General features: G+C 36.6%; 1 protein-coding gene across 4 annotated transcripts in view; it reads right to left on the reverse strand.

The window, feature by feature from the left end:
• Positions 1-15,457, reverse strand: part of LOC145671370 (DNA ligase 3-like) — a 965,078-nt gene that overhangs the window by 309,559 nt on the left and 640,062 nt on the right. For all 4 annotated transcript variants that reach the window (XM_081740441.1, XM_081740438.1, XM_081740439.1 and 1 more), the window contains exon 7: positions 10,041-10,118. In XM_081740441.1, the coding sequence (XP_081596567.1) occupies positions 10,041-10,118 (78 nt within the window). The remainder of the gene's footprint in view (positions 1-10,040; positions 10,119-15,457) is intronic.

A 15,457-nucleotide genomic window follows, 5' to 3' on the forward strand; every position in this document is an offset into this window, starting at 1 on the left:
TTTCATCTTCTCTTACGATTTCATATAGAAAAGACTTTCATTTATGACAAGCAAGTGGTGACAGAAATGTTCACACGACTCTCTATATAGCATTCTGTAAGCTCGTGTGGAATCCACTTGCCTGCTTTCTAAGTCTTCCCAAGTGTGTGCAGACGCCTTAAGCTTCACACCCAGTTCCTTGATTTCTTAGCACGGATCTTCAAGTAGTGTTTCCAGGTCATCGTTTCCGAATTCTTGAGATCTTGCATTTCTGGGCTTGTCCTTCAGATCGAAATCTTCCTTCTTGAACTTGGCAAACCATTCTCTCACCGTTCTTGTACAAATGCTATCCTCCCTATACGGTTCGTCGATCGTTCTTGTGGCTTTTGCAGCAGACTCTCCAAAGTTGTAAAGAAATAGCATCCAACGTCGAACGTGTATCATTTTGGCACCCGTAACAAATTAATTATGAACTAGTTTTATCGTGAAACAAGGTTTCAAACTGCAACCTTGCCTAAGTTTCTTACTCCCTTTCGTCGGGCAGTTTAATGGAGGTGCTCAAAGGTAGCGCTGTAAACTTATGCACACACCCAATTTAATTATTACTAACTTTTTATTATTATTATTATTATTATTCGTAAGGAAATAACATCCAATAGTTATCCAGCATCCATTATCAAGGACAGTAGAGGATTAAAACATTCAGCACCAGAATCTTCATTCACATGTCTAAAGCATCGACCTGAGTGGAGATCTTCAATTATTTTAAAAAATTTACTGTATTTTAACCAGGTAACGTGTTCTAATAGCTTACTGTATTTTTTAAAATTTTCTCTCAAGAGAGTCTACCTTGTATACGCGTTCTTCCTCCTTTATAAGATTTAAGTTTAGTGTATCTGGATGTAACACTAAGAGATTTTTACCTACTATAATTTGTTATTCTTTGCAGTTAACCACGGGTATATTTATCCACTTTTTGGGATGATCTTCAGTTTCCCACATATATTCACCACAAACGAAGTGCAAAGTTGCCATCCTGTTCCGTGCGCATAAATAATTTGAAATTTTAATCGATCAATTTCTAAAATGAAATAAAATGAAATGAAATCTTTCACTTTTATGTCCCGTGGTTATGCCGGCTAGACGAAAGGAAACGGTAATGATGAGAAATGAATTAAATGGTGGAATGAAGAAAGTGGGAGGAAACGGGAGAACCCCGAGAAACCCCACGGACACGGTGTTTGTCCACCACAAAGTTCACTTGGAAGATAAATTTTAAAATTAATGTAAACTTATGTGCAGAAATTTCGGCGAAATTAAGAAAATTTTAATATAGTAAATAGTTGATTTATATTAACCACTAATTCAAACAATAAAGTGTGAAACAATTGCTGTTTAATATTTGTAGATGTAATTTAAGATAATGTTATCCCATTCTCTACCCAAATTCCCTTTTTTAGTATCTAAATTAGATCTTTCGTCTTTATAAAATTTGCTCCATGAGCATTTCTTTCAATAAGTGATTTGGAATGTCGTAAAACTTCGAGATTCTGTACTGAATGTTTAGTTTTCTGTAAATGCTTGGATAAGATGGGATAGCCTATTTATTCTCCCGGAACTCCCTTGTGTTCTTTTAATCTAATGTTCCTATTCCTTTCTGTCATACCTGTATAAGTATCCAGGTTGACAACCACAAGGAACAAATGGCTTCTCTTCTAGTTATTCTCCCAGCTTATCGTACAGACTGCGAAGAATAGCTCTAACATAATTTGAAAGTTAGTTTAAAACCACCTAAGAATCTGAAAAATATCTCAGCCAATATAAAAGCTATTTTAGGGACAAAAAGTCTTTAAGTGGCCTATATGAGACATTGTGTTATTGCCTGGATACCTACAAGAGGCATTCAATAAGTTTTGCGCAGATCATTATAATACGAGGCGCATCCAGAAAGTAAGTTTTCCACGCGTCCCATACCTAGGATACGGTATGTTGCGCGAAGCGACTACATGTACGTGAGAGAGTAAGGTCCTAGCATGGCACATGGACTGGCGGAACTTCCCTAGCGCTCTCAGTAGCGTCGTGGCAGTGGTTGAAGATGGACGTTCCTATTCCAGCTCCCGCCGCGTGTGAAGTGCGAGCAGTAATAAAGTTTTTGAATGCACGGGGCATAGCACCAATCGAAATCCATCTTTGGCTGTGCCTGGTCCGTGGGCCTAACGGCATGAGCAATCAGTTTCTGCAGATTTTCCGCTCCTTATTGCACACCACTGTCCCGGAGTGCCTGTTGATCAAGAAGTTCTGTGTTGAATCAACTGACCCTAGAGCACAAAGCGAGGCGCACAGGGTCAGCATTGACATTTTTGCAACGATACAGCTGACAATGGATTTCAATCGGTGCTATGCCCTGTGCATTCAAAAACTTTATCACTGCTCGCCCTTCACACGCGGCGGGAGCTGGAATAGGAACGCCAATCTTCAATCACTGCCACGACGCTACTGAGAGAATTAGGAATGTTCTGCTGGCGCATGCGCCATATTAGGACCTTACTCTCTCACGTACACGCAGTCGCTTTGCGCAACATACAGTTTCCTAGCTATGGGACGCGTTGGAAACTTACTTTCTGGATACGCCTCGTAGTTATTAGTTACAATATGATGATTAAATTTTAGGTGAACATACTTTGATCCTTTGGCTAGAAGACAATGTCACTCAATGCAGCCTTTATCTGCTATGACGCATCTCGCCCAACGTTCTTTCCGTGCCTTGAACGCCCTTTCGAACTCAAGTGGCTAACTTTTATACCATTGTTTCACACAAAAATTGAGGGCTTGCTTTGTCACTGTTGAATACTCTTCCTCTCAGGTATGTCTTCAGACGACCAAAACAGGAAGAAATACAAAGTAGCCAAGTCTGGCCTTTATGGGAGGCTGAGAGATGACTTCTCTTCCCATTTTCAAGATTTTCTGCTGTGTCATCATAGCTGTGTGACGCTTCGCATGGTCATGATTGAGTTTCATGACCTTATTTTGTAGTTCCAGTCTCTTGGTCTGAAGAGCACGTCGTGCTTTATCCAATGACAATAACGGAAGTCTATGAAGATAACACCGCACTGATCCCAGAAAAAGAAAGCCGTAATTTTCTGGCCTGGTCTGGAAAGTCTAGGCTTTTTAAATCACTGCAACCAATATTGGATAGTAACGATCCAACGTGTGATCCCCATAAACCGGAAGCAACTTCCTATGACTTGATGTGGCTAATTCATCAATGGTTTTGAACAGGAATTCCATTACAGACCGTTGTTGGGTCCTGATGTCTACTTTAGTGTCCATTGTGGTTTACCTGTGAACAATATGAAAAAACAACAATTCCCATTTTGAAACCAAGGGAACAAAGTATGTTCACCTAAAATTTCATAGTATTGCAACTAATAAATATATTATACTCATCTGTGCAAAACTTATCGAACGCCCTTATGACAAAAAGGTATACTAAAACTAGATTAAAAGAGAGCTTAAGGGAGTTCAGGTAGGACAATTAGACTATCTCTAGGTTTTCCAAGCCTCTACAGAAAACTAAATATTCGGTACAGGATTTTAAGGTTTTAGGACAGACCAAATCACTTACTGAAAGGACTGCTTATGGAAGATATTTCACTAGAACGAAAAATCGAAAATTAAATATCAAAAAAGGGAATTTGAATAAAGAACGGAATACTATTATCTCAACTTTCATGTACAAATAGCATAATTTGTTTTACATATCTTTATTGTTTGAATTACTAGTAAACATAAATCACCAATCTACTGCATTATTTTTTTGATTATACCAAAATTTCTATACACAAGATTACATGAATTTTGACTATTCAAATTTAAATAATAATAATAATAATAATAATAATAATATAATAATAATATAATAATAATAATAATATAATAATAATAATATAATACTAATAATACTAATACTAATACTAATACTAATAATAATAATAATAATAATAATAATAATAATAATAATAATAATAATAATAATAATAATAAAACTCCAGTGAGGTTGAAACTTTGACCATGTGAATATGTGCCGGTGCTGAATATGTTTTAAACTTTATGATCACTTATAATGGATACTCGATAAAGTATCTAAAATATTAAATATTATTTCCTTACAAACCAAAAAGGGCTAGTACTAATTCTATTAGGCTAATTCTTCTTTGAGGAAGATACTATCACTGGAAATACTACTTACAAATGTTTCAAATATTTCAATTTCCAGAAGAGACTAGGCATACATAACGGTAATTACCTTCATTACCTCCCTCCATCATTTCTTCATTGGCTTTAAGGTGAGTAGTTGTTCCTAATCATTCCAAGTTTTTGTCTAGACTTTGTGAGACTAACTATAGAATTCAGTATTAGGATTTGCTGTTTTCTTTTTCTTCTTTAAATTTTCTTTTGTTTTGTTCTGTTCAATGTGTTGTGGTTTCGCAACCCACCCCTCGTTCTAGTCCTTGTCCTTGTCCCCGCTCCAAAAAAAGAAAATGAATGATGAAATAAAGAAGGAAGAGAAGATTGCAATGATGATAGCCCGTTTCGGTTCAAATCTTCAGGTGCCGAAACCAAAGGGGCGTGTCTGAGCAATCAAAAAGAGTCGGGGTATTGAAGTTAACCACCGCGAGGACTTCATTTTGGTCCGTTCTCTTTCGATTCGTCGCGGAGAATCGCGAAGGGACCAAGACGAACTATCGCCAGTCATGTACATGCGGTTATTACTATATATTATTTTGTCCTGAAGAATTGTTCCTATAAGAACAATACTTGAGTTCCAGAGGTCAATAGTAACTCCTACCTTTACATGAAGTAAAAAAATCTTGAAATTTATGCGTATAATTGTATGAATTTAGATGGCAACTGTCGCCGATCATTAGAAAGTGAATATGGGAGAACTATGAAATAAAGTAAATAGACGCTTGCCAGTTTGTTATAAAATTACATGGCAAATGCATTTGATCTGATTCCAAGCAGTTATCGTCAATTATACACGATTAAAGGAGCACTCTGATTAGCCATATTAAAAAGACTTCAACGATTTCTCTCTCTACAAGCTGTTTAAAAGTTTTTAAAAATGTTTTTAAACTCACCTTAATGTAAACAAATTGTGCATATAGGCGATTTAACGTATTTTGGGGGAATAATTTTGTGGTTCATTAGCGTTCCGTCCCATCTCTGCCGCTGCTGGTATAATTTTCAAAACGGAAGTGGGGCCACTGCGGATCGTCGCTGCAGGGCCGCCAACTTTTGGCGACATGTCACTAGTTGCCCATCAGTGGTCCACCGACGCTAACGGCATGAGGACGTTAAACATCTCTAAAATATATGTAATGCTTAGAGACCTATATAAGCACCTCGGGCGAATATAATAGTATGTCACATTTTCTAACTTTGATTTTTAAAGATTTACTTGATTTGAATTTAGCGTTCCTTGCAGCAACGAGGTTATATGAGGAAACAAGGTTATATCCTACATCTAAACGTGGGATCCGAACCACATGAGCTCGCGCAGGGAATCGAGCCCGGGTTTCCCACACCAAAGGCGCGTATCTTAACTATTTAGCCACGAGAAAGTTCTCCAACCTCAAGTAAAGTCGTAAAGAAGTCTGACCATTCTCATGCAATTCAATGCAATGACACATACCAAACAAGCCTCCCCTGCCATCTGCACGTACATTTTCGAAATTAAACTACCTACATACTCTTCTGTGGTTCGACCACAGCCCATTCCACCTAAAACCTAATTTCACTGCGAGTGGCGCTTACCACTATGTGCGCCCAAGGCCCTCATATCACGTCAGTCATGCCTTTTGCGCATGAGATGGTGCCAGTGTTTCAAATCTCAAGGTCTGAGTTGTAGCGGGCCAGGCCTAATGTCATTTGATACCTGACAGTTGAAGCTTATAGATGTACAAAGAGAGTTGGATTTCTTATAATCAGGCGTAGCATATTATACGTGACGAAGTGTAAAATTCAAGCGAAACTGCGCTACATTTTTGACACCATAAGAAATTTGTGGTGTTTATGGGTAAGATACGTTACGAAAAGCAATAGACAAAAGATGGTTAAGTCACTTTTGTTTGGAAACTTTGATGTTCAAGATGCTCCTTGCAGTGAGCGACCAAACACATCAAACGTGGAGGATATTCTGGCAAAAGTCGACCAAAATATGTGGTAAGTAGTCATGACATCGCTAAAGAACTAAAGATCCATCACGAAACAGTGTAAACTATTTGAAGAAAGCTTTCTACAAAAAGAAACATGATGTTTAGATGGCACATAATCTGACTCAAAAACATTTGAACACAGTGTCATAGCCCACACGATACCTAGGAAGGTTATGTTGTTCATTTGATATGATTGGAATGGCATTATGCGTTACGAGCTGCTGCTGAAGGCAGAACAATACACTCGGGCCTGTACTGTTGACAATTAGAGCCTTACTATTTCAAGTATGCCCTCAGAAAATATGTGAAACATACTTCGGCTCCATCCCCGCCGCCCCCTTACAGAGGAATCATTCCTTTTCCTTTAGGGAGAGAAATGAATAACCTAGGCTGTGTTGCCAATTTGTCATTCAATCATGTGATCTTGGCGAGTGAAGATCGTAGTCTATTTAGAATGGCTAACAAGACAGTCCACAACGAAGCCGGTGCAATACTAATTCAATATGGCAATCGTGTCTCCATCCAACTACTGATGGATGTTGGCCACAGCCATTTGCCCCTCCTCTTTCGAGGGAGGGACGAGGAAAACATACCAACAGCAGCGCCAGCAGAGGCACACTTGAAACAGAAAGTCTCTAGTGCGAATGTATTGATCAATTTAAAAGAAACAGACGGAACTGGTCATCAGAAAAGGTGTCGTATACTACGCTGACAACAGCGTACTGCATACATCTTTAACGCCCGTTGAAACTGGGAGAACTTAGTTGGGAGATTTCAATGGATCCACTGAATAGTTGGGATCTGGCACTGTTAGACTATCACTTGTTTCAGTTTCTGCAGACCTTCTTAAATGGTGTTCAGTTAGTTTCAAAAGAGGTCTGTGAAAACTACGTGTCACAGTTTTCTGACCTGAAACACCAGAAATTCTATAGGAACGGAATTATAATGTTACCGGAAAAATTGCAGAAGGCTACCGAACAAAACTGTGCACAGGTGGTTTCATAATTTTCAAATAACAATAAATGTATTCTCGTTTTAGCCTTAAAAGGCGCAATATATTTTTAGGCAACCTAATATTACAAAAGCAGGAAGGAAAGTTCATATGTCATTTCACCTATGTTGATATTACACAGGGTGTTACAAAAGTTTTTCACAATATTTTGAGAATAAGATTCCTCACATCAAAACACGAAAACAAGTTCATATGGACCTGTGGTCGGAAATGTGTAGTTTCGTAGTTATAAGGTGCAGACGAAAACGCGAAAAAATGAACTTTAAAGGTCCATAGTTCCACTAGTATAGGACCGATCGTAGTTGGGTCAAGACATCACTGAGGAAATAGTCATATTCATATTTATTTGCCTGTTCATAGCTTACAATATGAGGACAATCCTCAATTAAGCATTACAGTTGTCAGATTTGGTTTACATTCTCTATGTGTTATCAGTAAGATATGTTTCCACAGAGTAATAGCTTTTTTCTAATAATAATTCTAACAGAGTATTTCTGAATATCCGTTTTTCGTTAATGTCCTTATACTTTGTTGGTAATTTGTTATATAATTTTATACAATTCATATATACAGTTTTGCTAAAATTTGCATAGTTCTGCTGGATAATATACATATTACAATTCTGCCTAGTATTGTATGAGTGAATTGTATTAGCTAATGTGAATAGATCCTTGTGTTCGATTACATACATAATTGTGCGATATATAAACTAGGTAATGTCAATTTATATTTTTTAAAAACATTTTTACATGAGGATCGTTCAGGCATACTAAACATTATTCTAATATATTTTTTTCTGTATTCGGAATGTACTAGCACTTATTCTCGAATTCCCCCAAAATATAACACCATAGTGTGTGAACTATTCAAATATCCATCTTTCAGAACCTCTGGTACTTGCACAATCATTTTTAGAAAGGCTGTTTGGAGGTACTTGATCACTCTCCACCCACCTCTCTAAAAATTTGTGTACAAGTACTAGAGCATTCTTAAACATGGATATTTGGATAGTTCACATACCAATTCCTCAGTGATGTCTTGACCCAACTACGATAGGTTCCATAGTAGTAGAGCTAATGAACTTTTAAAGTTAACTTGTTTCACGTTTCTAGAACTCCAAAACTATCCATGTTTGAGCACAGGTCCATATGAACTTCTTTTTCTTATTTTGAAATGTAGAATCTATTCCCAAAATATTACAGGGGTGCCCACAAGGGGGGGGCTATGACGCAAACTGCGTCATTGAAATATTTGGGGGGTTAAAAATCTATATAAATATGTTTGAGAGGGTGTAAAAATTAATCGAAAAGATTTTTTTTTCATGGAAGAACACCTACGGATAGGCAATTGAGGAGGGGGGTGCGTCATGGACATGAGGGGGGGGGGGTGAGCACCACTGAATATTATGACACATTTTCGTAACACCCTGTATAGGGTCATGTAATATAAGCACGCAGTATCATTTCATGCAATTTTGTTCGTATCTCTGATGTTCTTGCTTGTCACCATGGCAATAAAATTGCAGACGTTATGAGTCAACATATATTTCATTGCAGTGTGAGAACAATAGTAATAGTTATAGATAGTAGTAACAGCGTCATTTCTTTTTCTTCTTACTACTACTTAGGATTGGCAAAAACCATTGTTTTTATTGCAGGGGTGCCCACAAGGGGGGGCTATGACGCAAACTGCGTCATTGAAATATTGGGGGGGTTAAAAATCTATATAAATATATTTGAGGGTGTGTAAAAATTAATCGAAAAGGTTTTTTTTTTCATGGAAGAACACCTTCGGATAGACGATTGAGGGGGGGGGTGCGTCATGGACATGAGGGGGGGTGGGCACCACTGTTTATTGAAAAAAAAAACCTGTTTTTTCGTTTAAACCCGTTTTTTTCTGTTTAAATAATTTGCACTATGTATTTACATTACATATGGACAGAAATAAGTTTGTTTCACTTTGGTGTTATTATACAACAACGGAATTATGCTGGAAGGGGTCATATAAGCTTAAAGCAGAATCCAAACTGCTTCTCGGTTTACATCCAAGAGAAATTGTCCTCCATTTGAACTACAGAGTACAGAAGAACTAATTTACTCCAAGTTAGTTCATTACGACTTTCATTAGTCCAAGTTAAAGAAATACAGTGACTTAATTTGCATATCAGTAAGAAAAGTGAGTAAAGATACGAATTATTTGAATCCACTTTGGCTCTGAGCATTTACATATAAATAGATACCAAAGATACTTTTGATTTCAATAAATGCCTCTTGTAGGGTTTGTATGACTCTCCTTACAAAAAAGTACGGTATTTCGATGTATTTTATCAATAGTAAACTATTAAAACGAAACAATAATTAGAATTTTTCTTTGATAGCAATTGCATAACAAAAACTATTAAAAAAAAATCACAGAAACATTCATAAATTTATAAAAAGAACAAAAGTTGCTTTTGAAGCATAATCTCTTTGAGTACTGAATGGGAAATTTAGGTCTGAATATAATACGAATAACATACGGGGGTGAAATGTGATAACCCACAAATGTGTGTTCATCAAGATATTACGAACACTTACACTTTTACGAACATTTTTCGGTTTTTGGTTTAAACAAATTGTTTTTTTTTTTTTTTTTTGAAACAAAAGAAAACAGCTGGTTTAAACCAACCACCACCACCACTACTCCTACTCCTCCTCCTCCTACTACTAATAATAATAAAAGTAGAAAATAAAAATATACATTTGAGTTGGCGCTCTGGTTGTTAGTCGAAACCACAGAAAATACAGCTTACAAATATGGAAGCAACAAGGTGAAAGATAAAATTAGCTTACATGTGTTTAGGACCAGCTCCAATGCGAAGATCATGTTTCACCAATCTTACAATCATTTTCAAATCATTTCCCGTAGACCTGAAAGAAAGAAGTCTAGTCATTTATAATAATATTTACAATAACATTTTACGATATGCGTTGATTACTTAAAACTTCCATATACAGCCACTGAACATAATTTACACTTTAATTTATAACAGTTAACAATGATTAAAAGAAAGGAAGTGAAAGGCAGTAGCGTTGAGTTCATATTTAAATGTGCAATTTCACCACTTACACACTGAAACATGAAAAACCGAATATTAAAGTGAGTATATTAATTGCTATTGTAGCATTTTAATAGATAGATATTTATTGAAAGTTTCGAACCTAAAAGTAATGCGTTACTTTCGAAGTATGGTAACAGTTACTTTTCTGGGGGCAAATAACGTGTTAATAACGCGTTACATTTTAAGGGAAAGTAAAGTTATTTATAAAGCGTTACATTTTTACAAGTAACTTACCCAACACTGGGAGAAACATCTGTCGAGATAACTGGCTGCTATTCAAGCTCAAAAGCTTTTCTGACTACAAAGCAGGAGTGAATGTTAACATAAGCTCGGTTCAAAATTAATAAATCCTACAACATTATTAGGATTTAATGGAAAAAACATATTGTCTAGGAATCAAACATATATAAAATCGATAGATCTCAGAGCTGAACAAAATGATATAGATCAGTGTAAAATCTCATGCGTAGTTTTCGAGAAAACCTAGTTATTTTGTAAACCTAAAAATTGATGCTGTACAGTCAGCGACAAACGTTCGTTCCGTTTGATGAAAGTAGTTTCGTAAATAACGTCAGAATGGAAGGACAATTTGTGTACAGTTTTCAGTAAATTAAAAAAAATAAATTGTTTTCTGTGTTCCAGCCATGCTATCGTTATTACCAAAATAAATTTTACCAAACGGAAAGAACTTTTGCCACTGATTGTACAAGAACAAGCCATCTATTAAGAAGAAACTGATACTCAAGTATAATCTCGTCAACCTCTTCGTTATTATACTACCAAAACGACAGCACATAGAATAGTTAATGAGATACTGCTTTAAAAAAAAAGAAAAAAACTAATTTCTATTGAAGTAAAATATTTTCCAAAGAAGGGATGTATCTTCGTCAAAAAATCATATCGATCTGAAGAAAATACCATGCTTGAGCATAGACTCGGTTGCGTAAGTTTCGAGAAAATCGAAAAATATGAATTTTTATGGTGAAAGAAAGTACCTAGGTGTGTCGTTCGTTGCAATTATTTGCAGTTAAGACCGTTCCCCTATTTAGGAAGTCTGATATCCTCGGACGGAAGAAATGAAAAAGACGTAAGTTCCAGAATAGAGCAGGCTAAACAAGCATTCAACAGGAAAAGAGGACTGCTAATATCAAGAAATGTGTTGTTGGATGTTCGTAAATGATTTATTAAGACACTGGTATGGAGCATGGCGCTTTAAGGATCAGAGACGTGGACATTGAGAAAAGCTGAAATATCCAAGCTGGAAGCATTTAAAATGTGGTGTTGGAGCAGAATGCTGAACATATCATGGACCGAAAGGAAAAGGAATGAAGACGTACTAAAGGAAGCTAATGAAGGACGACAGATCATGAAGATAACAGGAGAAAGAAGAGAGAGTATGCTTGGCCATGGAACTCCGATTGGATCACCGTGTTGATAGAAGGAACGGTATAAGGGACACCAGGAAGAGGAAGACCAAGGATAGAATATCTAGATGCAGTTACGAAAAAGAGACCTTATCGAAGTATAAAACAGCTCTCTCTAACGAGAGCATGTTGTCCAACGACCTACGGTTGAGGTGAGGAAGAAAAAGACTTTATTAATTTATTTATTTTTATTTTGCTGGAATAATTTATTTATTTATCAACTTTATATGATACATGTAAACATTGTAAAGTAGCAGATTGTATGTACTGCTGTTTGTTTTATCCTTAAAGTGACGCCCATACATTTGTGAACATACTGTGAATTGACTTTAGAATTTTAACGTATAATTGTGTCAAATTTAAAGCTTCTAATAATAAGCACCTTTTGTAGGTTCCTCTGTGAAGAAAAGTTGTTATATCACACTGCGTTGAAAGGAAGGGCAATGTGAAGTGACAAAAATATTTATATGATTACATGCAGAGAAATCGGTTGATATTCATCGCCAGTTGACATATTTGTGGGAACAGTACTGTTGCTGATAATGCTGCTCAGATGTGATTTTATTAATTGAAGACGGCTGGGAATGAAACCCAAGATGTACGAAGGTTTGGAAGCTACGACTGCAGATGGAGGCCCTGGTCATGGAGAACAGAAAGCACGGTACAGGATTCTGTCATGACACCGTGGAAAGGACTATGTAACACTTCTTACAGTATCAAAAGTCAGTTCAAATGTACTCATCGACAGCTGACCGAAGAGAAGAACGCCTTCCGCACGATAATTACTAGTTATTTTTAGAAAGAAGTTGTGCAATCAATTGGCAATTGTTCGAGTCTGTTATCAGGAATGGTTAAACACTTGAAAAGCTGTCGAGACAGTAGTAGGAAAATTCCTCTTCGCTACCACTTAAGGGCACGAACACAAAGGAAACAAAGAACGTGCCTTCGACTATCGGAGCAGACTACCTGTGCAGGTCCGCGTCGTCTACTGAACACAAAGAATGCGTATGGTAGGCAAAAACCAGGTAATTACATGAAAGGCGACTAACTCATCGGGTTACGAGTTTTACCTTCTTGATAATGCTTAGAGCTCTATTTATGCATGTTATGGGTGACCCAGGTTCGATTTCCGGCGGGAGTTCAAGTGGTTCAGAGTCCACGTTAATCAGTAGGTCCCGTCTCATATAGCCACGCTGCTGAAATGAACGTTAAATTCAAGATCACCTGAACTCAACTCTATTTACGCATGTACCAACGTGGGGCATGAGTGGAAGCGACAAATTTCTAGTAGTAGTTCTCTTTCTTTTTCATATGCCAATATTGGAAATTTCAGCAATTTATTGTGCACGCGCATATGGATTAGGACAGGATTTTTACGTTTATTTTACATATTTTTTTCATTTTCATTTTGATTATTAACTTCATTCTCTAAAATTTTCTACACCGGCTTTTGTAATGACATTTTTTAATGGTGCGAGGTAGTAAAAATGTTAAATATGGCCCTGACCGCGCCATATTAAAACTCACAAAAGAAAGCAGTTGGTATCCATGCAAGAAATGAAAATAAGGAAAAAACATGGTGAGTATCATACCACGGTTGTTTAACTGAAAGTAAATGAAGTTTTTTTTTTTTTTCAGTGTACCACAATGAATTTAAATTACATTCTTGGTGAAGTAGAACATCATTCAACATATTTTTCAAATAACCTTCTGCATTATAAAGGACAGTGGGCCTGAAGTACAAGGAAAATTATAATAACAAGAGTAATAAACATAGTAATGATACAGCAAATTGTAATCAATATTTACTCATCTTCCTCCTTCAGTTCTACAGTCATTTCTTTTCAGCATTTGTCAATTACATGTCTGTTATGTTAGTATTTGTTTTTCTTAGCACATACAGGCACATTAAAAAATAGCTTCAATTAAATCCTCAACGTTAATTTTATATCGCATCGTACAGACAACCACCACCAATGAGCAAGAATTAAAATTTTATTTCGGCAAACTTATCGGTGCCGATTCTAAGCGTCGGTAAATCTGAACCTTCTTTTTCAGCGAGATGCTCTATTTACAAACATGCAGTCATTCTCCAAGCTGACAGCGCTAGTCGGCACAGACATTCTGAAAGCAAAAAAATTGTGTCCTTTGTGTATGTACCTTAAGAAGTTCGCAAGATCTTTTCGAATCTCGTCATATTCTCGAACAAAAGTCACTAATTCTAGACAATTCTGTATCAATGGGACAGCTAGAGATTACTGGGTAATATATTATTTAACTTGTGGATATTTAATGCGATGCAGCAACACTGTCAAACGCTTTTCACTCAGAATTTGTTCTCTAATGAGCAATGCATCGTCTCTAGTGTGAAACTGTGACATATATTCAGTGATACATACAGTAAGAACACTGAAGTCTTTTTATATATATATATATACCAATCTTACTCACCAGATCTTCCAGCAGTAGTTTCTGGTTATTTCCAATGCGGAAAGATTCATTGTTGAAAAGGTGCTTTGCGTCCAGAAATTATACTTTCAAATATTTAATACCTGAAATCCTCAAAAGGGCTTCTCGAAAGCTTTTGATAGTATTAAAACAATATTGAAACGGTGTGAACAAAAGTAATAGATGAAGATGACGGAAATATATCGCTTTAAAAATAAGAACAGTTGGAGGTAACTGGAAATAACACAATCTTGGTACGAACCTGATATATTAATGTTTACAAAGTATTACAGCTGGAATGTTGAGATACCTAATAAAACAAACTCTCGGTTTAAAAGCTGTATCATCGCTGAGGGAACAAAACAGCTTAAGAAACACTAAATGCTGATTCCGAAAAGTTTAATACTTATATCACACATACCGCAGAAACCACAGAAACTTGTGACACCTAATGATATGGTTTATGAAAAAATATATCCTCTTTTATCATATTATTGTACCTCGATGAGTAAATAACACAGAAACAAGTCATGGATGAATGTTTTGGAAGTCATAAGCAAATACTAAGGTACATTTTGTCTACTGTTTAATCTACTGAATAATACATCTTCACCGATACAACTTTTCGTGTACCTTTCTTACTCTAACATTATGATCAGAACAAATTTACAGCTTCTGTATTTATTTATTTATTTATTTATTTTTAAATTTTTATTAGACCTCCAAGCCAAGATACGTACTTTCTCTAAACACCACTCAACTTCAAGTCAGAAAGTTGCCCCCCCCCCAATCTAACTCGCTCTCACTCCCCCTCATCCTCCTCACAACCTCACATACTCTCATGGTTCCTCAGTACTTCTCAGCCTCACTCGCCTTCGCCCTCACGGCCCTTCAGCCTCTCACCCTCACTGCCTGTTTGCCATCATTCAACTTCCTTCACCTTCACGTCCCCTCAGTATCCCTTAGGTTCATTCGCTTTCATCCTCACGCCTCAATATCTCTCAACCTCATTAGCACTTACCCTTATGACCTCTTAGTACCCACCAACTTCATTCCTACTCACCCTCACGGCCACTTAGTATCCTCAACCTCACGCAGTGATTGAGGATTCTTAATTTCTAATTCTTCTTTACTTGAAAATGCCTCAAACCGTCGAAAACACTAACTTCGTATTTTTTGCTTCGCTAACGATGTAACCGTGAATTACTTAAAAAAATGTTAATTTACACATTTTTATGTGTATCTTTTCCAAAGAACTTAGACACCAGGTTTCATT

Source organism: Thermobia domestica, chromosome 15, assembly GCF_964235325.1.
Source record: "Thermobia domestica chromosome 15, izTheDome1.hap1.1, whole genome shotgun sequence".
In the NCBI taxonomy this organism is placed as follows: domain Eukaryota; kingdom Metazoa; phylum Arthropoda; class Insecta; order Zygentoma; family Lepismatidae; genus Thermobia; species Thermobia domestica.